Source organism: Pocillopora verrucosa, chromosome 10, assembly GCF_036669915.1.
Source record: "Pocillopora verrucosa isolate sample1 chromosome 10, ASM3666991v2, whole genome shotgun sequence".
Classification (NCBI taxonomy): Eukaryota; Metazoa; Cnidaria; class Anthozoa; order Scleractinia; family Pocilloporidae; genus Pocillopora; species Pocillopora verrucosa.
The window spans coordinates 11325091-11349058 of record NC_089321.1 but is presented as its reverse complement, the minus strand read 5'-3'; the positions used below and the strand labels follow the sequence as shown (position 1 = coordinate 11349058).

The 23968-nt window shown below is 36.8% G+C and overlaps 1 protein-coding gene and 1 long non-coding RNA gene across 7 annotated transcripts in view; one reads left to right on the top strand and one right to left on the bottom strand.

Moving 5' to 3' along the window:
* LOC131776137 (coiled-coil domain-containing protein CG32809) overlaps positions 1-23649 on the bottom strand; it is a 31562-nt gene extending 7913 nt beyond the window's left edge. Inside the window, exons 1-6 of one of the 6 annotated variants that reach the window (XM_059092278.2) lie at positions 23235-23649; positions 12519-12620; positions 4653-4921; positions 1702-1831; positions 788-980; positions 88-465 (exon numbers count right to left, since the gene is read on the bottom strand). In XM_059092278.2, coding sequence (XP_058948261.2) covers positions 88-465; positions 788-980; positions 1702-1831; positions 4653-4921; positions 12519-12620; positions 23235-23403 — 1241 coding nt within the window. In that variant the 5' untranslated portion in view covers positions 23404-23649. Of the gene's footprint in view, positions 1-87; positions 466-787; positions 981-1701; positions 1832-4652; positions 4922-10837; positions 11144-11871; positions 11995-12518; positions 12621-12783; positions 13101-18795; positions 19023-23234 lie in introns of those variants that run through there. The other 5 variants (XM_059092279.2, XM_059092280.2, XM_059092281.2 and 2 more) reach the window with 5 other exon arrangements.
* Positions 16493-19162, top strand: LOC136283828 (uncharacterized). The gene is made up of 2 exons (XR_010718930.1): positions 16493-16842; positions 18372-19162. It is a non-coding gene; the product is annotated as an uncharacterized lncRNA (long non-coding RNA).
* Positions 23650-23968: the final 319 nt, after the last annotated feature.

The window sequence follows — 23968 nt, the reverse complement described above, 5'->3', positions numbered from 1 at the left end:
CTCCCTTATAATCTAGAACTGAAAGTAAAAAGTGGCTGTACATATTTCTTTTTTTTTTTTTTTTGCAACCAAAACATCTTTTGATACCTTCTGGGTTTCAGATTGTGACTGGCACCGAGACCAGGCAAAGGAACTTTCTTCTGTTCCATCAGAGTTCCACTAGTCACTGAATGTGAAACTGTACTCTCTTCTTTCTCATTAGTGCTACCCACAACTCTGGTAACTGTTGTTACACTAGGCCCTCCACTTGCTTGTCTTGTTACAGTAGTTGTCTTTGTATATTTGACACCCTGGCCACTGTGAATTGCATCAGCTGGAGCAACATGACTGTGATTAGGTAAGGGCGTGCTTGTCACCTGGGCTCCAGTGTGTACAGCTGTGGAGCTGCTGACAGGGTGCGAGACAGGACCATTCTGGAATGGCCTGGACTCTAGAACTTTCAGATGCGACTTGTTTGACAAATCACTGAGGAAAGAAGTACAATTGCAATTGTCATAACTTCAATGTACTTCAGTGGGGAAGTACTGAACAAATATTTAAAAAAAACCACAACAACATTGGCAGCAGACAAAAACAAATGACAGCAAAATGCTAGAAATTAATAAAAATGTAAGTCTGAAGAAAATTGAAATTGAAACTTGCATCCACAAATTTGGCTTTTATCTCTAGAAACTTTAATACCAGTTTTTTGTGTTTGCTATAAATTAACTATTAAATTTCATTTCAATAAGCAGGCATAATGACTTAACAGTCAAATAGCTGTAAAAAATATTAAATAAATTATTACCCAACATTGTCGAGCTCATAGAAAACTCCACAAGAGTTGTCTTTAATGTAGATGGTTTTTCTGTTGTCTGCATTGTTCTTGATCTTATCAGGGAATGTTTGGTTGAACATTGACTGCACCTGTTGAAGATCATCCAAACCTGCTGGCAACATGGCACGTTTGATTTCATCACCATACTGAAGGTACACAACCCCTGAGATCCAAAGAGAAAAGAACTCAGTTGATCAATAAATCAGCAGAAAACATATTTAAGTGACCTACAACTAAATGAACTTTTGTTTCCAGTTTCATTGACCAGCTAATCACTTTATTTTCTCACCAATGGATTATTTCTCTTTTAACTGTTAGTGTATTGGGCTCTGCTTCGACAGGTCAGGGTTTGCACCCAAGGCACTGTCATCACTTTCTTTCTTTCTTGCACTTAACACCTTTAGAGGTGTCTTGACTACACCCTGGAGTATAAACTGGCAAGTTTCAGGAGGTAGTGAAGCATCAAGTTGGAGCTTATCCCATAAAGTCTCTAGGAGTACTCCTGGCTACTTCCCCAGGATGGGATACCAGCCCACTGCAGGTTACTTCCAGTATTTTGTCATTTTACCCTGAAAATTCCCTTGCACTTCTGCCAGGAGAGAAGTGCTGTGAGAGTAACGTATCTTGCCAACGAACACAACATAATGACCTGGCCTGGTCTCATACCCAGACCTTTAGACCTAGAGTCAAGTGTGCTAACCATTAGGGTATCCTGTCCCCCTTTAAAATTCATGATAACCTGATGAATTTCTTAAGGGTTAATTGAGTTTAACTACTCATCCAGGAAGCTGGAGAAGTCACATTAGGCAACGTCGTTGGCAGACTTTTCCTTATCAGTATTACAAGTGTTAGGAAACTACATTGTCATTGCAAATTCCCTTTACCTGGGGTTGAATTTGTGTGAGGCACATGGTTTTCTTCTCTTCTTGGCATTGTTGGATATGATCCTGGTTTATCCAAAAGTAGTTCGTATCTTTTCTGTTTAGGAGATGAAGTAGGAAGTGGAGGTATGGCCTGCAAAATAATTAAATTAATAAGATAAACTGAAAATTGAAGTAGAAAGTAATAGAAGTAAAGAAAAAAAAAACTTTTGGTGACAGTGACTAACATTTAAACAGCCTGTGCTGAAGTCATCAGCAGAAGTACGTGACAAACTGTTGTCAAAATAATAAAATGTTGAGACAGTGCTCATGTAAAATAATTTGTAGCAAGTTAACAAAATACACAGAAAAATAGAATTGCAGACCTAGGAAAGATGAAATTTTGAAAACAATTTTTCATAAGTCTTTACATGTTAATGGATGAAAGGAGAGAAGTAGTTCCATGTAAATTAAATTTTAACAATACTCATTTGCAACCTAATTGAAAACCAAAACCACATCTTGGCAAAAATAGAAATGAAATTAATGATGAAAATGATGAATATAAAAAGAATGCAATTAATCTTTTACATTAAATTTAAGCAGTACTCATTTGCAACATAATTGAAAACCAAAACTGCATCTTAGAAAATTAAGGAATGAAATTGAAGATGAAAACGATAAATTTTAAAAGGAGGCACTACATCTTTTTGAATTTTGAAAATAAAAATCTAAGGGAAGAGGAATATGATTTAGAACAACTTCAAAAGTGAGGCTGAACATCTTCACAGAAGATAGAAAAAAGTCAAACACTTAACATCACCAGCTGCCTCTATTTTAATGACTTGCTTCTTTCAGCTTGAAAAATTACATATTTAGGCAGGAAGAAAGCAGATCTGTTGAACAAGCTACCTATCTCATCAAAGTCTCAATATCAACAGTCAAGTTGGAGAAAAAATTAAACGCTGAAAAAGGGAAAGCAGAATGCATTAACCCTGTGGTTATTCTGCTTACACCAGCATAAACATAATAGTTAAATGCACCACTTGAAACTTTGATTGAAGAAAGTTAAAAAATTAAAACAAATGTTTTACTCTTGTGAAAGGAAAACCCCATTGCCCCAAGCTTTTAAACACAGCTTTGTTTGAACCTTTAGAGGCAAAATATATATCTGTGTTGACAAAACATAACAAAAACATGATTGGTTTGGCACTATTTGGCCTTTTGCTGAAAAATCTGCATAATGAATCGGACGAAAACTAACTATAACAGGCAACAAAGGTAACAAAGAATTTTGAGTCTCTGGTTCGTATAAACATACCCTAATCCTACGCATGTAACCTTGTTGTTCCATTGTAAAATGAGAGAATGCTGACCAATAACTCAGTGAAATGCTGGAGCCTTGACAATAGCTAATGACCCACAGAGAGAAATTTGCATGCCAGTTACCACAGACAAAGGGAACCCCCATGTTAATAAACCAGGCTTAGTCCTAATCTCATCTGGCCACCCTGTTATGCAACCCATATTTGGTATTAATAATAACAGATTAGTCTGAAGGTGGGGATCTAAGCCAGTAAGAAAAATAAGCAAATACATGCAAGAATACTTCTAAAAGAGCATTGTCATTACTTAATACTTTTTGTTTTTGGTGTGTCTGTATTATATAATTACAAAAATTTATCTATCAATGATTAGACTTTTTAGAAGGAGATTTACATCCAAGAAATAAAGCCAAAAAAAGAAATGCAAGGAAATGTCCAAGCAAAGGTCAACCTAGAGTTATTTTACTTGTGTGGCTTAAGTACAAAGTTATAAAAATGTAATTACCACAAAACAAATTTACAGCAAGGAAGACAAATTAGCAAATAAATGCAAATTGAAAGGCGCTTTGTGATTAGTTAACACAAAATTTTTCCCTTTCTTTTATAGTTTCTATTAAAAATTTGCAAAATTTAACTCCAACAAATAAAATGGTCAAATAGGTGGTCAGTTATAAGCAAGGATGTTGTAAAAGCCTGTAATTTTATCTGTTAAAATGCAGAACCATGCTAGGTGAAAAGGAAGTGGCTTAGTTCACAGGTAACTCACACTGATTAGTGTTGATAAAACTACCTCAGTGAAATAACAGAATTCCAAAATCTTCCTATGAAATATTAAATGAACAAATTCAGAGCTTCAAAACCCTGAGACATCAACTTGTCTTCTAAACAAATGTAATTTTCAACTGTACTAGAAATATTCAGTGCCTCTTCACTTGCTGCAAACTATTCTTACACAATTTTCACAATTTTTATTTCATAAGTATTTGACTAGTACTTATTGTATAAATTCAATTGGAGAACACGCAGTTGTAAATTCTGTTACAATAGAAGTCAAACTGCTAACATCTTGAATTTGTGAACAGGGCCTCAATCAGAACATTCGACAAGTTTTCTTAAAATTCAAGAAGTATCTAGTCATTCTCTTGGCCAAGATGAAATGTTTTGTCATATTATGCAATGACTATTTATTGCCAGCATTTGACAATGTTTCACAGCATACAAGCAAAATATTGGAAAAAGAGCTTGTATGCAAAAGTTTTCAAGTAGGACTTGTGCAAATAAAAAACCAAAACAAAAAAAAAATACTGTTGAGTCTAAGATTTTTGCACTGTAACCATAACAATTACAATGTACACTGTTCAATCACTGGAAGGCTTGGAATGGCACAGCTAAGGTGTGCTCTTAGAAGAATGGATGGGGGCTTGAAGCTTCTTGTCCCAGAAATCTGGGGTGCTTCGTTCTTGCAAGTTCATCGGATGACAAAAATAAGTCATTTGTGGCCACCCAGGTTTCAAGAAGGAACAGCCCTAATGCCTGAAAAGTAGTCCTTTAAGAGCACACTTTCTCATTGTTATAGTTAGTTACAGTCACTAAACCAAAGTGCGTTTAAGGAGGTTGTGCAATTACATTCAATAAGTGAAATAGTCTCACCGGTGGCACATCCTGTATTCCATTTGGTTTGTTACCATTTTGCTCTCCTGGTTTTAAACCAAACCGCTTCTTTACCATGGCAATAATCTGCTGACGTGAAAGTGTCTGGGCAGCCTGATTGTCTGGTTCACTGGAATTCCCATTTCCCTGTGCATGTAATCTCTTTGCTTTTTCAATCTCCTGTCCAGTTTCTGACCCTCCAGTAGTCCGCCTCCTTGGGCGTCGTGCATGGGTCTTGGCTTCTGAATCACTGACAGTGGTGGCTGTGTCTAAAACGAAACACAAAGTTTGTCATAATCGAGAATACAAATAAGCAAGTGAAACAATTTGTTGGTTATCAACTTTAGGCCCATAAAGGTAGGTAGACCACTTTGGCAAGTTTTGATTGCCAAAACAAAGAGCTTTAGCTCTAAATTTCAGCTTTTTAAAATTCACAACAGAAGATAACCTAGTGTTACCAACTTAAAGCTTTTAAGAAACATATTGGTTATTTGAAGAATTTATTTACCAAAGGCAAAACAACATAGTTCCTTTAAATATCATCTTCCTTACTACATATCAAGACTGAAATATTTTTTGGAGCTCTGTTAGACCAAACTGAACAAGTGTTAAGAATATAAAAATTAAACATAAAAGGAGAAATATCTCATCCTTCCCCTCATACTGATTTAACCACCAAGTTACAGCTTACAAAGACAGAAATTCTGGATTTCAATGTAAAAGAACACCTTGATATGCTATGACACAGAGATAGGGATCCTGCGCATTAAACAACAACTGCCAAGGTGAACTAACCTGCATAATTGGTTTTGAAAAGTTGAGAAGCTTCATATTCCATTTGAAAACTTGAAATAATACTTTTGAAGAGTTTGTCCACAATAAAAGGTCTTCTTCTCAACAGAAAAAAAACTTGGGCGACAGACAGTGTACTTAAGAAGATCCTAATTTTCACATACAGATGTCACTTAAGAATATTGAAACCTTGCATAAAGAGAATTGCCAGCAGTTCCAAAAACAATTAAAAAAATTTAGCCCAACAGCAAGTTTAGTATCAAAATAATAAAGAAATTTCAATCTGAAGAAATCTGATATGCATAGATGTCAGAAAGACCTGCAATTGAGGAGTTCACAGTCATCTCTCTGAATCCTATCAACCAAACTGTGAACAACAAAATTTGCATATCAAAGAGAATACAAAGGAACACGACATTTACATTTCAAAGAAATGTTAATTAAAAAATAAATAATAAAGAACTGCACACATCAAAGCTTCAAGGCCAGACAAAACATTGGAAATTCGACCATTAAGTTGAATGCTTTTTGAGTAAATTCTCAATTCCTTGTTAGAACAGAACTTACTGTGAAGAAATACTATGGTCAAACAAGTCATAACAAAAATATTTACATTTCCACATTAGTTTGGGGAAAATTGACTGAAAAAAAAGGAAAATGGGTAGTGGGGCTGCATAAGATTAGAAGCTTTTTTAAGACAACAAAGAGTAAATTTCAAAATTTACAGATGAACATGTTTTATCTACATTTTGTAGAGAATGGTTCAGAAAAGGAACAATCGATTCATAACTTCAGATAGAGTTGATACTTTCAATAATATCTTGTAAATACTTTCATTAGTTGAGAAGTAATGTAAAAATAAAACAAACAAACCAAAAAAGGCACAAAAAAACTTGTCAACTTTGATACACTGCATACAAAATTAAAAAAATTTCAAATCCAAGAAATAAAACATCATGTTTTTTAGTTAATAATTTATGATTTTTCCAAACACAGTAAAAGCTGCCTCTAAATAATTTATACTCCAAGGAAATACAGATTAGAATAAATTTTAAAATTTTTATTTGGACAAGCAAAATTAAGCTAACTTGAGCTAGTTCTAATTAATTCAGGCAAATTCACATATCTTTTTTCTAAGTATTAAATAACAAGGGATTGATTTACAACCTGATTGATAGTATTCAGTTTTAAATCAACAGCCAATTGAAGAAATGACTTCTTTTTACATATCATTTTCTTAATGGCTGCAGACATTGTGATTTCCAAAATCAATTACACATGTGCTGTTAATTAAAAATACATCTTATTAATTATTTTTAGTTAGCAATCAAAGAAAGAAAGAAAGAAAGATACATTTTATCATTCCACAGCAGTGGTAATTTTAGAGTATTTTACTACATAACATGGATTCCAAGACAGAAAAAATGCATAGATAAGGGAAAAAACCCATCAATTGACAGATGGTGAATAGAAACATGCCAACATAAAAAATAACTTTGAGATATGAATTTATAATTACACAATTTGTTGATTGATTTCAATTTGCCATGCTTCATCAAGGGCAAATTTTTTTGTTATGGTTCAAATGTTTGGTCTAGTTTTATCTTTTTCAAAACCAGTTTAATCCTTTAACTCCCACACTTAATTTGTAAATTCTCCTTACCATCAACCTTCCAATTCTTATAATGTTAGTTCAGAGAATTTGGTATTGGATCAGTTAATTATCCCCAAATTGATAGTTTTCTTTATTCTCATCACTTGTCTGATTGATATTGTATCAATATTGTAAGGAGAAATTCCGTCTTGGTCACTCATGGGAGTCAAAGAGTCAATTTTTGTAATACACATAAAAGAAGAAATATCACAATAAAATTAACATGGTTTGAAAAACCAACTCAAGGGCTGAGTTAAATAACAATATATTTTTTTTTGTTCAGTTTAATAAAATTTATACTGTAACAGTATTTAAAATAGATTTACCTATTTTAACAGGTCTCTGTTTAAGTCAATCGTTGCATCGGAATATTACATTCTCTTTGAGATGGTTGAACAGAATTGGTTAATGTGTTTATAAAAATCTAAGAGCACATCTGCCTCCAAGCATCTTCCAAGTCAATATCAGATGAACATTTAGCATAAAAATTCCAGAGATGAAAAAACACTAACCCTCCAATATCTTCTAAACATCTAAAAAACCTGTACTTGCTTTTGCACACAAGGTTAATGATCAAATGCCGTTCCTTTTTCATACAATAAAAAGATAGTAAGAAATAAAAAAGCCAAGCTAAATAAATAACATGTAGAATTTGGTATAAAATCCCTGCAAAGACATGAAGGGTGTTAGCTAACATCATCAGTTAATTTATCATCTTAGCTGTCTTTTCTGTCAAAGAATAACTTTCTAAACCAGACACCTACTAACAACTCTATTTTTTGCAAGATAAAGTACATCATTTGTAAATTAGCCTTGAAGCAAAAATTGTATACACCAAGGTAACATGTGTATCATACTTGTTTTGCCTCAGTTTAATTCTGACCCAAGTTTTGGTTCTTGTTTTAATTTCTTGATATAAATTGATTGTGTTACCTTAAATAACTGATAACTTATATTTGTATACATTCCTATCCTAGCAATATACAGGAAGTTTGTCTCCATAGACCTTGTTGATAGCCTAGCCCACCACAACTCTTCTGTAGTTCAGTGGTAGTGTGCCCAAGGTACTAGTCAGAAGGTCATGGGTTTGACTCCTATTGTAAGCACTTAGATTCTTTTTTCCTACAAGTATGCCTGTGTCATTCACTGAATTACATCATCTTTTGCTTAATAGACAACTAGAATAAAATGTTCAACCTTCCCGACAGATAGAAAAAAGTTTCATATTGAACCTTTCCTCCTTATAATGACCATGTCTACAACACCCACTTTCCCCCATTCCCCAGGTGATCATTAGGACATGGTTCTGTATAAGGGAAACCTCCAGAACTCAACATAAACCTATAAATAATTATATTGAAATGAATTTTGCCTCTTATCAGGTCACGCAACTTAAGGGAATAAGGAGATTATAATTCAAAGCTTTGGAATACTTGACCTTTCACTTTGAAATAAAATACAATTGCTTCTTCTGTGACTTTGACAGCAAGATTGTTGAACTTTGAAGAATACATCACTGAGGCTTGAAAAGTTACTGGAGCATAAAAGTACCTTAAATACAGTTGTAATGTTATAGCACAAAAGGATGACCTCAATATCAGAAACCCTTAGATCCAGCTTAACTACAGATAAGCTCAGTATGATCTTCAAAACTGTTTCCTATCCATGCAAATATTTCCGATGAAATTTTTACGTGTTATATTATGTCACGATAGCACTCATCTTTTGTATATAAATTTAATACATTTCACTTTTGATTACAATGTCTTCCCAAAGATTTATCTCTAGAAGGATCTTTGTTTATAAAAACTAATCATAAACAAGCTATGATGCAAATTCGCAGTAAACCACAGACTAATATGAAAACCAATATTTTTTTTATAGCAGACATACAATATATATCTAAATATATGTTTATTCCAATATTTCAAAAGTGAAGATGTGTATTTTTGACTCAAAATAAACTTCAAATTTTAAGCTCACATGACTTAGTACCACATTTTTTGGCTAAGAAAATGATTTTGTATTCTCAATTAAAAGTAAAGAATGTCTAACTTCAGAGAAAAAACAGGAAGTCAGTAATTTGAAAAGAAACAACAACCAATTTTGTTCCAATAAATCAGAAAACCTCAATTTAAGTGGATGGAAAACCTGTATTTTGGATAAACCGATTATCAAAAAGTAACCATTGTTTCTACAGTAAAAATGTAGAGATGTAATGGTCGCGGAACTGATTTAAATGAAACCGATTTGTATTAGGGATACTAGGCATTGTTAGGAAAGGATTCTTATCGCAAAAACACAAAAAACCCAGAAAGATTTGATTAACATTCGACAACAAACACGAATCAGCAACTTAATTGGAAGTGCGGTTTGGCTTGAGTCTCTCTAAATACGTGATAAAAATGTTCTCGTCAATCTCTGTAAATTTAAGCCTTGAATGGAAACAAGTACACTCGATGTGCCTTTTAAATGCCGTACAACGATGTTTCGCGATCACAAATTTGACTTTTACCACCCGCGTTTAAATTCCGTAGTAGGATATTTGGCGTATTTACATAAAATTCGAAGAATCTCCCAAGCATGTACAACAACTGTGTTGTCAAATTAATCTCGCTTCATTTAGTGACTATGGACCCAAAACGAAAAGTGTCCATGATTGTTAGGTGCATAAGTTTTCAATATATTCTTAACTCATTCGCAATCACGAGTTACGACGATAAATCTCTCATAAATTTTTCACAAACAGCTTGGTGTTTATGAAACTTGATTTACATATATCGTTGCTTGGCCAAATTTTAAACTCACAAACTTGACAAACATGTCCGAATACAAAACCATATTGCTAAGGGATTGAAAAAAATGTTATGAAAATATCCGTGCACAGCACGACAGAAACAAATATGGCGGTTTTCTCCGTGATACAAGAAGTGAATGGAATATTAGTTGGAAGCTTCGTAAATGTAGAAATCTGTGATTGTGTACTTTGGTGAATCGTGGGCAAGCGGTGTCATTATTATTATTTTTCCCACAAGAGTGATTGCTAGGATTAAGTTACAATCGAAATTTTAGAAACGTAGAATTGTCGTTACTTTACGGGAATGCACGCAAAGTGATCTATTCAAAATACATTGAATTGGAAAAATTATGAAATGGAAAACTACGTGTAAAAGATTTGTCGCGGGGTAAATGACATTGAGTTTCAAACCTGTCACGCTACCGAACATTGTGCCAAAAAGACGAAGTTCCCTAAATGACGGTATGACAACTCGACGAAAGGAAGGAAGATGGACTTAACCGTCTACAAGCGGTTAAACGGTCGTAAATGCCGAGTGAAATATATGGCGTTTCTTGCAATGATTCCCCAAAGATCGTGCACAAATACATCTTACAATTTCGCTTAAACCCAACTGTAAGAATAATAAGCTTTTAAAACGAATGGGAAAACTCTTGTCAATCGAGCAGCGTACCCCATTTCGGTGTTCTGGTATCTGTTACCATTTCCATCATGTCAAATTTGTGAATGAGATAGGTAACGCATTTCTTTAATTATTGGCAGATAAATTAAAAGCGAAATTTTTGCAACCAATTTGACGTGGGAAGCCGGAAAGAACTTTCGCCACGCAACACACAACTTGGAGTGGCCCCCGCGAACGGTTGTTGAAACATATGCAAAATCAGCGAATGTACTCTCTCGTTTACTTAGAAGTAATTACAACTAAAACTGGAAAGCACTTACATTTCTGCCTTTTAGTGTAACGCACAAGAAAGGTCTGGCTATCCCCCATCACTTAAAAACAGCAACATCACTCTGATGTTCCGGTGGCCATGTCATGGGAGACGGGACAAGAGCTGAAACCACCGTCCAGTGGCAACTCTAGAAATTTGGCTTAAGTAACAGCGTCCGTAAACTCAGCCGGCAATATTTACGTTAGGAGCTCGAGACAAACAAACTGATGGCATCAAATGTATTCAGACTACAAGCGTTACGTTAGAATTCTGGGCCAGCTCTTTGTGTTTGGCATATCTTAATCTGATAAAATTCGCGTCAGTTGCTGTGAGACAAAAACACGCATTTCTGATGCGCACAAAATCGACACGAAATTGACAATTCGTTTTCGGGGGGTGTTTAATATTAAAACCAATTAGCAAGGGATCTTAGATCACTTCAGACGTTGCCTTTCACCCGAAAAAAAACTTAACAATATCCCTCCATACATGGACAGAATTACCAAGATTAAGCCTCAAACCCAGTAAAAGCCGTTTTAAAAACATAGAAACAGGAAGGAAAACTTTCGCAATGAAAACAAAACCTTGTAAATGTACCTCCTTCGCTTTTCCGTCTCATTTCACCTCTTACAATTTTCCGTGTTCTTTGAGAGCGCATCCCTTAGAGAGGAACCTCTACCAAGCAAAGACGAGCTCGCTGAAGGAAAAGATTTATTGCTACCGCATTGTCACATCTGTTATACTGAAGATTTAGAAAGAGCTTCGAACAAAGAGACTCGAAAGACTTCCTTTGTCATTGCGTCTTCTATAAGCTCTGCTTTGTTTATCGTGTTTGCGTAAATCCCTTGTTCTGTGAAGCTGTGAGGTCATTATGACAAATGCGCTTAGCAACTTTTCGAGAATAACGGTTTAGGAACAACCCGCTCTAAAAAATAAGTCACTTAGCTTTGGTTACTGATCCTAAGTTCGACCGCGCGCGACGAACGCGGTTAACAAACATACATCGCGCGCAAGTCTGTTCTAAACATATCGCTCCGAACTTACCTACAATGGCACATTTTGACTCTTTAAAATCCAACATTGTCGCCTGAATTTCGTAAAAATGGAGGCTTCACGCGAGACGAATGTGCCCAACGGAAACAGAGAACAGATCTGCTCAAACTAGCTGTGCTTTTCAAGGCTAAATATCGGACTAAGGCTTTGTTCAGCTCAGCGAGACAGCATAAAGCGTGTAGGCATTAAGTGTGGTTACACACGGCTAACCTTTAACAATATTAAAAATCAAATACTAAACAAGAGTCTCAAGTAGACGTGACTTTTCTCCACAAAAAGATCTTTGGTATTCTGAGGCGTTCAAATTTGAGACGATGATTTATTTCTGAGACCAAAACCACAATCAACACGCGGACATGAAAAATGTGTTCCCCGCTGCAGCGCCTCAGGGCTTTTGTAAAAATTTTTTCCCTGTAATTTATGAATTGTTTTTAAAATATCAATGATAAAATGCGGAGGACTTAAAACAACGAATATCTTGCTACTTCAATAACCTTAGGGACATCAACGCATGAAATTACTCAGCAATAATTCTTTAGAATAAAATCTAAATGAGCATTAAAAGTCTGTTAGAAGAATAACAGAGAAAATACCTGAGGCATCATTAAATGTGTACTTCCGATTTAAAATTGACTTACCTTCTTTCGCGTCTTTCGCTGGCGTCCATTTCTGTTTCTCTCTACCGGAAAACGAGCGGGCTCTTTTCACTTTGCTGCCACCAAAAAGTTTCCCTTTAAGTCCTGGAGGAGAAAAGTTTGATTGAGAACAAATCCAAATTGAGATTCACCGCTACACCATTAACAGAGGAAAACTCTACACGACACAGCGAAGAACTGCCTTCGGATCACTAAAAAAACCCACAACTGACAAAATGGCACAAGGCCACAATGCAGCTGTTTTTACCTGAGCTCATAGTCGCTTTCCCGAGCTCAAAAGAGCGGTTTCTACGCAAAGATGTCCGCTAAACCTCATCAATTATGAGCTGCAATTAGCGTTGATACGCGATCACGCTCTGACAAAACGAATGTTGCAAAGACATCACGCGCCACGCACCGCGAGGCATTTCAGTCCAACTGACGAGACGTCAACATCCCAAAACAATTCCGACACGCTTCGAAGAAAATCATCAGCAAAAAACTGCCCTGATTGGTTTACGCTAGTTCATGAGTAAAAAGGTTGACAGCCTTGACAACGATAGTAATCTACCAGGATGTACATTTCAACGCCCATGCGATCACTGACTCTCGAGTTTGCGGCTGGCAGGCGAATATTTCCCTAAAAGCTACTTTTTCCGCTGAGAGTTGCGACTTTGGCGCGGCAATTAATATATCTACCAATCCCTAAGCTGAGATACCGTTCAATTTTTCTTTTTACCATTATGACAAGATAAGATTTAATCTCGTCTCTCTTGACGAGAGCTAGTGGTATTGAGGTCAGGGCACAAGCGCCGATCGAAATTTGATTGAAAAAAATCAATTTGGTGGTCACGGAAATAGATAAGTGTCACACTAAACGAAAGAAAACTGGTTCGCTATATTTCAACCCGCTGTGTTCGAGTTTGAACCTCACTGGGTCGAAATATGCAGAGTAGCCAAGCTTTTACTGCACTTAAAACTTCAATTTGGGGTATCAAATGATCTCTTTTCATAAACATCTGGGAAAAAGCTGAGTTATTTCGTCCAGAAATAACCCTAAATCAAATCTGATGTAGGACAGGAACAGATTATTAAAGTAACATCTTAAGTTTCTGGGCGTCGCCAGCACATTCTTCAATCAGATTAGGTGTCTCCCAGTTACAGGCCAGACAAAAATATCGTCCGTTTGTTATCGGAGCGAAGCTACAGCAACGCACACAAATTATACTGCGACCCATTTTAAAGGTCAATGTTTCTCAATAACAACTCTTCAGAAGTAGTATGTTAATCGGGTTTTTACGTTCCGCCTAAATGGACTCGTCAAAAAAGAAATGCGATTGAGTGCGATTTAATTGACGTTTTCAAGGGGAACAATAAACACACTCTTTCCCTTTGTGCTATAATTGAAGAATGGAATGTTTGGTTGATAAATGGTTTGATACATAACATAAACACAAAAGACAAACGAAACCCACGCACGACTCTTTCGGCAGGCCACAGCTTTTTTCTCACAAACTCGAAGACGATTTCAGGACCTCTCGTTATGTAACAGTTTTTGTTATTTTTGGACGAGTTTCCTTCTCTTGCCATGAAATTCAAAAATAATCTACAGTTTGATAATTTCTTATTGTTGTTATAATAAAAACTCAGAAGTTTGAAGCGTGTGAAAAAACGCATGGAATTTTCTGTCTGGAGGTATGGTGGCGCATTTAAAAGGCTTTCGATCATAATTAAATGAACGCATTCTAACAAAAAAGACGTAATTTACAGTCAAGATTTGTTGAATCGATTAGACATAAATTTGCAAGAATGTTAAGCAATACACTGCCCCTTTAACAGTTTAAACTTTCATTATGTATCAACTACTCAGAAAATTAGCAAATCAGTTTTATCTCGGGTAACATTGTGTGCAGTCTTGTCTTGTGAAAGCACAGATATAGTTTACTATAGCATGGAAATGCGACTCTAAAAAGCCGACAAAATTTACAGCATACTTCTACTAGAAGTTGCTGCGTAGTGCAACTCTGCAAGTGGTGCCAAGCGCGGGAAACCATACAACTGGTACCTGATAACTGGTACTGGTTTAAGGAAAACATGTGAATGAACCTGCACGACAAACATGTCCTTGTTAAAGCGGGAAAATATGTCACGAGGCAAAAACATGAAAAAGCGCGCGGAAAATTCTGCCACCGGTCACCAGTGCGAAGCGCGGGAAATATGCAACCATAACCTGAAAACATGTTACTGGAATCAAGGCGCGGGAAAACGCCACGGTACCATGTAAGCGCGGGAAATGTGGTGTGAGTACCTCATCTGATTGGCTGTCAGGAGAGAGAAAAAAAACCCTGATTGGTTACTATCACTGAACAATACAAGATTCGGTTGAAGAATGAACTATCGGTGAAGGAATCCAAACGAAACTAGATGCAATCGTCTTCAGAACTGTGTTTTAACTTAACAGAGTGAAGGAAAAAGCTTCGAGCAAATTGATTTTCGAGGTTTTTCTAACCAGCACGGTTGTTCTTAATTCCAATGCAATTTGCGATCAATAATACTTGGAACATACGACGTTAGCGAGATAAATTTTAATCGTTTATTACGCTTCAAACGGCACACAACGAGAACTTGTTTTGGATAAAAGCTGGTATGCTTCGTTTCCTGACAGCAAGAAACATACACATTGAAAAAAAAAGCTCCATCATACAAGCGCAGAATAACAGAATTGAAGAATTTCTAAATTGTTCCTAAGTCCAGATGACTTATTGACTCTTTCAACACACCATTGACACATATAGCAACAAAAAACGAAAACAGCATTTAAAATTAAACACCAGAAAAATGGCGATGAAATGTACAGTCAATCCGCGATGAAAGCAAACCGAAATTTCTATGTAGGAGTATGACCTTTTCAATTTTTTGTCTAAATATTTTTAGTGACCCTTATCTTTGGCGGCTCTCCAATCTTGAGGATTTTTGTGACATGACGAAGCCAAACTTATCGTGCAACTCTATACTCAACATTAGTCAAGGGAAATCCCCGTTTTTTTTAACTGCCAATCAAATGGAAACCCAAACCAATCACTTCGAACCTTAACGTTTTCGCACCCTTGGCACGTGTTGTTTCTTTAGTTTGGCGTCACTAGACAATATAAAACTTCGTCACAGAAAACAATGGATAAAAATGTTGGTTTTAGTATGTCGACGCCCATGAATGTAACTTCGGAACACTACAAACAAGGTGTATCCCAAATTTTTTGCGTACAGTGGGAGACATAAACATTTCAACTCAAGATGGACATTTGCGCTGCACAATTTATGACGTTTTGACATATAAGTACCTTTAACAACCTGAATATAAGAGGGAAATATCCCAGATAATGTTATATCCTGTTATATCACCGTTCCCCGATACCTGTTTTGATAAAAATGGCCATGCTTCATCTCAGTTCCGGTGCAAACTTATCGCAGTGTCGAGACAAAACGCAGTTGAAACCACTAAGATTTTCACCTAAAGCTCATTTTAGTCGCGAGAAACGGAACACTTGAACCTTATTAATGAGTTTATCTGCTTCTATCTTTGACAATCACGTACAGACATTGAGCATTTCAGTCACTGTCACTCAAAAGACACGTATCCTATGGCTGAACAAGATAGCTGTTCACCAACGAGTCAGTTAGAGCGCAAGAAAAAGAACACTAAAACTGTATCATTTTCCCGGGCTAAGACAAGTTAGGTAATCAGACTCTATCTTTGCCTGTCACGTCTAGGCATGAAGTATTTTGATACGACTTTTCCTCATGAGACATACTGCTAACATAGTTGACAGTACATCAAATAAAACGTTAATTCCATGACTGTGGATCTCAACTTTATCAGAGTCACGTAAAGTAAACAATGAGAATATTATCTTTTGAGCTGAAGAGGATAGCTTGGTGAGACAAAAATGTTTCTGAAAGCCACGTGATCAGTTCGCCTTTTATTCATAAAGTTTGGAAAAGTCTGTGGCGTCTGTTGATACTTTTCGTTCCGCTAAAACTCGCCGCCAAAGTTGTTCATGATCTCGTGGACTTAAAATTGGAGTTAACCATGAAACATTACTCTTATATCTTCAGTTTCCTCTAGCGTGACAAGTGTAGACTTTACCCTGTGTGCTATTCCCAGCTTTTCTAATCCGCCTGAGTTCTCCGGCCCACAGTGAATTTTGCCAGCATCGAGATAACCTTTTGAGTGCTTAAACGGGACTAAGAAACTTCAATGGCGCCAATCAATGAGATAAGAGTAGGCGGAAAGAGCGACCGCTGATGGGATGTTTGCCGGCTTTATCCGGTACGTGCCAACATATACTAACTCGGCCGATAAGAAATATCCTGAAATTATCGTTTGCTAGGGTAGGAAAACACAAAAAAAGTCGATGATTGACCAAGAAGGACCAAGGATGGCCGAAGGAGAAAGACTTGACACGAAATTCCAAATGACGAAATTGAAACATTTTAGCCAAATTTTCCAAAAGGAAAAGCTGTTGTCCCGCGTACAACTCAGTGTTGGAATCTTCAAGCTACTCGAGATTTAGCTGTCACAGAACTTGAGTAAAAATTATGAACTAGCTTGGAGTAAATCCGGCTGGGGATTACAATCACGGTTTTCTGTGGTTTAATACAACGAAAATCTGAAACTTCCGGCTTACATGTCATTTGTAGTTGAGGTATCCGATCAACTTATTGTCAACGGATAGCAAACAACTTTTCACACGCGTGTATTGCTGTAGGTATCATGCTCATACGAGAGCCAGAAGAAATCCTGACTGAAGTAGAGACTCGTTCGAAAAATGATGCGAATAGTGTACGAGAAAAGTATTATGGGTTGAAAACTGTAAGAGCAGTAAATGAGACTTATTATGGGCTCAATCAGCAATGGTAAATTTGCTTGACTTTCTGTGATCAAATTAAGTTGTTCTTGTCACGTTTACTTTGATATTTCGAAACAGTTAAGAATGATCGCCACCCATCAATATGGTTTCTAAAGCTTTGAAATTGAGCTACCATGTTACAACAAATTTGTTACTATTCTTCTATGTAGCCAAGGATTCGGGCACTGATATTAGTGCCAGACCCCTTCCAGACGTCTCGCCGGGTTGCGTTACCCGAGGTGCCCTATCTTCCTGTGGGTGAAGAAAGCTCGTACAGTGAGGCCCTGCTCGCACGCTATTTTAAATGCGATCTCTCATCAACTTTGAATTTTAAAAAATGCTTGGGTAGACGACAGGGGGGAAGTACTTCAGAAGCTGAATCAATAAAATTTAACCACACAATCAACAGGTACTACAGAAAATACCATTAGCGATAAATGCCACGCATTTATTTCCACTATTAGGTCCAATTGCAGTATTCACCTTTTTTTTAACTTCTTAAATGTGCGATTTTTCTAATAATAGTAATTTTACGTTTTGAAACAAAAGCTGGTCCATCTAGCGCACGAAAAGTAACAAAAAGCCACATTATCATGATGTGGATAAAATTTCAAACACACCGAGCAGAAAATGAGCAATTTGTCTATGCCACACTATAATTTTAAAACTTAAAGTTATTTGAATGAGTTCATTCTGGCGAAACCTAAGTAACGCTCACTCGTATGTACAATATAATTAATGCTTCTTCAAACGCGACAAGAACACTTCATCCCTCGCCAGTGACCCAGGAAGAACTTAATACTCCATCATGAAGCCGAAGAACTTATCAGGAAGCGTCTTAGAACAGAAATGGTTTACAAAATATACTGATAAACTTGGTTACACGAAACTTCTTAGGAAATATTCTCAAGTTTTGCTCATGTATTGTCAATATATTTTTGTTCCTCAGGAATTTGCTGAAGCATGTTCCTTCGACGACTTGGTAAAGTTTAATTCGAGTCTTAACGAACGGGTTATTTCTTTCAACCTTTGGAGTAACTTGAAATATTGGGCCAGTTCCATGCACCGTTTCCTGACAGAGTCGCGGAAACGTAATTCTTCGAACAGGGGACAACGGAAACTTAAACAACTCAGTGGCGACAGTCTCAAGATAAAGACACTCAAATTCTCAGCAAAGCCTATAATACTACACTCATCAAAAATAACATTACTCTTTCGCTCTTACATTGTGCTGCCTGCAAACTGAACAACAAACAAATTGCATACTGATATCTCAGATAGCAATGAAGCTGATAGCAACGAATCTACCGCACTGACACAGCGGAAATATCTGTTTCTTGAACTCTTAAAGGAAAATTTGAAAGTGTACTCACCCCTAGAAGAGGATCTAGTACGTTGGATTCGAAGACGCATTTGTGCCGTCGGCATCTAGACCTGTTTAGACCTGAACAGCAAAGTCTTCTCTGCGCGGCGTGCGTGTTATGTTGTTTCTCTGCGAGTGGACTTGACTGAAACACATTTAGCACTTCACTTCTTGCGAAACAAACGACACTTGTGTTTCTCAGTCAGACTGTGAACTCGTAAATCAATTGAATATCAATTGCAGTTCAAAAACAAAAGAAACTGGGCGTGTAGGCGCGATAAACAAGAACAATACTGCAAATTACCGGAAAAACTCTGTAAATATCTCTCGGAGTCAAACCACAAAAAGGAAATTAGAAGTTTTTGCCGCATCACGAATTTTAACCGCAAAACATTAACTCCTAAAATAATTGCTCTTATTCACTTTCTGTTCATTTTATAAGCAGTTCTTAATTCCCGTTGCTTGTTCCACTCTTTCCTGTGATTTTAATCTGAGAATGTTTTCGATCGACAACCCATTAAATCGTTGACTAGTTTGCTTATTCTCCTAAATAATCAAAATGACCAGGCACCGATAATTCAAGGAAAACTAGGACATCGACCGGTCGAACTTAACAATTTGAAAACGTGGCCTGCGGTCTCGTTGAACTGACCGACACAGAGAGAAGCTCTTTCCACTGTCATCACACGCGGTAACTAACGATTGATTTTTGTTGAGTAAGCTAAAGCATCTAAGAGTCTTAAAATATTTGTTAGACATAAATCCTTTCACAAACAACTACATCAATTAACTCAACAACACTTAGGACGTTGGTGAAGGAATTTTGAAAAAACAAACTAGATTTTCCGTTCCTGAATTTTGCATATAATAAAAATTTCGGTAGATATGAACCTCCCTAGGGGAAAGAACCGAAGAAAGCTTCCTCTACACAGGTCAAATACGAAGAGCTTAAAAAAATATGAGAGTTTAAATAGAACCATCAAAAGGGAATTCTAGTATCCGGCATGAGATCATAAAACCCACTGAAACCGAAAGCCGTTGGAGGGCGAATATGCTGAGAAAGCTGAAATGTAAATAAATTCGATTATCACAACAAGCCAATTTGAGTTTCCGAGCATTTTACCACAGCACTCGGCATTCACAATAACCTTAGCAAGCCGCAAAAAAGGAGTGTCATAAACATTCTTTACAAAGAAAATATTCCTTGCTCCATACTAAACAAATTTCAATGCAGAGATTACTTTTGAGACGCCCACACACCGTCTCATGATCAAAAATCGTCGCTGTTTTGTTCATGTTTATTCAAGATTCTATTAAAAAAAATTGATACTTAGGTTAAATTATCATCAATGGTGCTGCGTTGTTGGAGGAGGGTATTGCGAAATAATTTCGTTTTTATAAACTGACTTGATAATGTAAGCTGATCACGGTAAACCCCTTAGTCAGCAATTCGCTCTGACGAAGGGCTGACGCTCGAAACGTAAGCTTTAGAAACTCTTAACGTTGGTCAATTTACATTATCAACTCATTTGATGAAATTAGATTATCCTGTCTGACATAATATCATTTACCTTGGCTGAATAGACCTAATTGAGAGGCATTAAAAAGTTTTTAGGAAATTACTTTTAAATTTTATTGTATGAACTATCATAACCAACACAAATAATATTGTTTGTAGTATTTATTTAAGGTGAAAACAACCTTTCAAACATATTTCCACAGTATACCAAAATGACACTTTCCTTTCTCATCAGCTTCATGAGATAATTAACTCGTTTGGGATTTTTGCCTTGATGGTGAGTGAACAGCGACAAGAATCCAATTTACTTCTTATCATTTAATCAACGAATTTAAAACGTGTTTCCAAGACGTATGCGAAAAAAAAACTATGACGTGAACTCCATTTCCTACTCCCTGGATTAACTGACATGTTTGAAGCGTGTTTCCGCATCGTGGGCAAAACAAATCATGAATTATTTTACTCTGACGTAAGTTATATTTAGAAAATCAGCTGAAACCATAACTCGGGTTAGTCTCAAATGCTACAGCTGGCTGCGCAGAGAGACAGTTTGTTTGTGTTGTTCACTTCTATAAGAAAAAAGGGGAACCAGCGCGTGAAATATAAAGCTAAGTCTCAAGTCAAGGTGTGCACGCGGGAGCCCATTTTGAAACAAGATTAGCCAGCCAGCGCCCTCTGAAAGCTGCCCTGGTTATCAAGCGAGGCTTTTTAAAAAGAAAATTCCATATGCCGCCTAAGGGAGCAACTGTCCGTCTAGAAGAGGAACCTAAATGTTGTTAAGTCAATGTTATGCTTTTGTCACAGATGTTCATGACAAGAGAATTGACGAGGCTCGGAAAAGGCTGGGAACATCCTCAACTTTACAACTGACTGAGTTGAGCCCGCAATCTTCAGGAATGTTTCTTAGCAACCAAATGTATCCCGATCATCAAAAGGTCTCAAAAGGGAGAGTCACAGGCCTTGCAAAAGCTCGAGTATAAAATTAAGACTGCATTAACCAAATGTTACTGATTGTAGTGCTACACCAAGTTCCGCAACGTTCAAAAGAAAACATCAGTCTACTTTAGCTTAAACGGAACGCTTCGATAGTAATGCCCAACTGAAAAAACCTAATTGTACAATCTACCTCAAAACGGAAACTTATAAAAGCTCGCAATCGTAGGGTAAAGAAGACGAGAAAAACAGATTTTAAAACAACTCGATAGTGATAAGTTTGAACTTCCGCATAACATCCCAACTTGACAAGTTATTTTGACGTTTAAAGTTTGGTTTGTAAACAAACACTGTTTGGAATGGTAGGCACAAGTGAACTATAGAAAGTTTTCAGAGTTTTATTGGGGGGAGCAGATTGTGTTGACGCGATAGGAGCAGTTAGTTCCGCTAAATTTTGAAATATCTGAGAAATTCAGGGTTTAGCGGTTCGCAGCGAAGTCGAAAACTCGCTATTACCTTCAATACCTCGCAAATGAAACTCTGTTATCGCCAAAACAACGAGTTTAAAACTGATTTAAGTCTTTCACAATAAGCTTACATAAACGTAGAAAAGGCCAAAAAGAAAAATTTTCAGTAGATGACGGTGTAAAATGCATCAAGAGATACGTTTGTTTACTTAAAGTGCTGATGGAGATGACGTCGAGTGGTTTGTAATTAAAATGCAATTCGTCGGGTATTTCATTTGCATCTGAAAGTTTTCCGAGAGGTAGTAAAAAAGTTTCGGTGTTACTTGAAGTAATCTTCTATTTGCAACTTTAGATACTCATGATGAGAAGTTCGTGAAAGATTCTGAAGGTACAAAGGCTGGAAATAATAAACTCAGACAGAAAGTCTTGAATAAGCAAATATAATCCCGTTTGTTAACATAGTTCTGCCCTAGATGGCCAAACACAATTATGCCACCTTTGTTCGGAAGCAGCCTATGGGATTAACTTCCATTGAAAAAGGTTTGTGTACAACCAACAGAATTTAAAAATTATGCTAAGTTGAGTCTTAAATGCCGCACACGAAATGACGAGTAACGCGAAAAGTTATTTAATTTTATCGAGTAAATATGTTGCATACCTTCGTCAGAAGTGAATGTGGTGCCATCGCAGTTGGTATCCGTGGAAATTTACTTAAACCGTTAAATTCCCAGCACTGAATGACGAGTCGAACTGAATTTCATGAAAATATATCCGGAAAGAGTTCAGACCTTTGAGAAAATTACACAGTAACAATTGCTTCATTTAGGTCAGCTGGAGTTTAATTTTCGCAGGTAGTGAACGCTCGTTTTCCCAGTCAGACAATTTTTTAGGACGCTAAAAACTCCCGCAAACAATGAAAAACTCGTGATTTTGGCGAGGTTTTCGTCGAACACTATTTAACAGGAGTAAAAATTCCGCTCGTGAATCGAACAGGTCCTAGCCTAAATGCGAACATTGTGAAATCGTAAAACTCAAACATGGGTGCGAAATTAATTAAAGCCTATTCTTGTCATCAATAATCCATTCAACATGACAGCATGGTGTTAGAGAATTTAAGTTTGAAATCATCAGCTGTTGATTTCAAGGCGCAATTTCTACTCAGAGTTGATCTAAGCTGTATGTATTTCACAGATTTCGTTTGTGTTGGAATCTAAGAGATATAAAGATCTGTTTTAACTTGTAGCTTGTACGTGACCAGAGTGAAGATGTCAAAACCAAACCCTTATGGTTTTAGAATTCAAGACGAATTAGAAACTTTAGACAGGATAGTCAAGGTTTTCCCAGCAGATCAAACAGCGAAATAAAATTCCATGAAGATCTTCCCAAATGGTTAAGTAAAAGATCGCCTAAAAACTTCCTTATGCCACGGAATAGTAATGAAAAGGCCTACGCTAAATAATGATGAAAGAACCGAGGCTGCGTTTCTTCTAGAGTAGGTTAAACACGTCAATTTAACACTGAACGATGTACCTTTGCTAAAGCTGCTTCTCCGCTTGGCTGTAGCAGGAACGCAGGTGTTCCTTGGCATGGTAAAATCGTCGTAAGGCCGGCAACGACCGCTTAACGATTCAAAGCTGCTCATCTGTTTGAAATGCGCGCCAGAGATACCGCCATCTTTACTGCAGTAAAGTCTTCCCATGATGCTGAGCTGTAAGGAGCTCGGTGCTCCAACCAATGTACCGTCACCTCCTCGAGGAATATTCCCACAGGGAGTTCTCGGCGAGGGCACTGCATTGAAGTTTTCCCTTGTTGCCTTAAACAGCTCCTTGCATGGTACTAAAAGAAATGGCCGAAACGCTCTTCTACATGGTGCATCCAGGACCCGTATTTTGCATTCATTTTTCCGTTATAATTTATTCCACGATCATTTATTTCATCATCGCTATACATCATACATCGGTAGCTCGGTAGCTAATCTGAAGGAGAGTGAAAATCGATGAATACGATGCATTCGAATTGTCGCAAGACACAACATCACTTACAAATTTTAAAGATCATTGGTAACTAATACTTCACTTTTCAACATGGAGCGAAGTAACTTATGTTGGTAGCGAAGTAACTTATTTGATGGAGTGATCTCACTTTCGTTTGGAGCGACCTAACTTTTGGTTGGAGCGATCTATCCAAATACCTAGAGGACGAACGCAGAGCAATCCAGATTTCTGCGGTCAGATTTGTGAACAAATTGCACTTTTTGAGTGTTT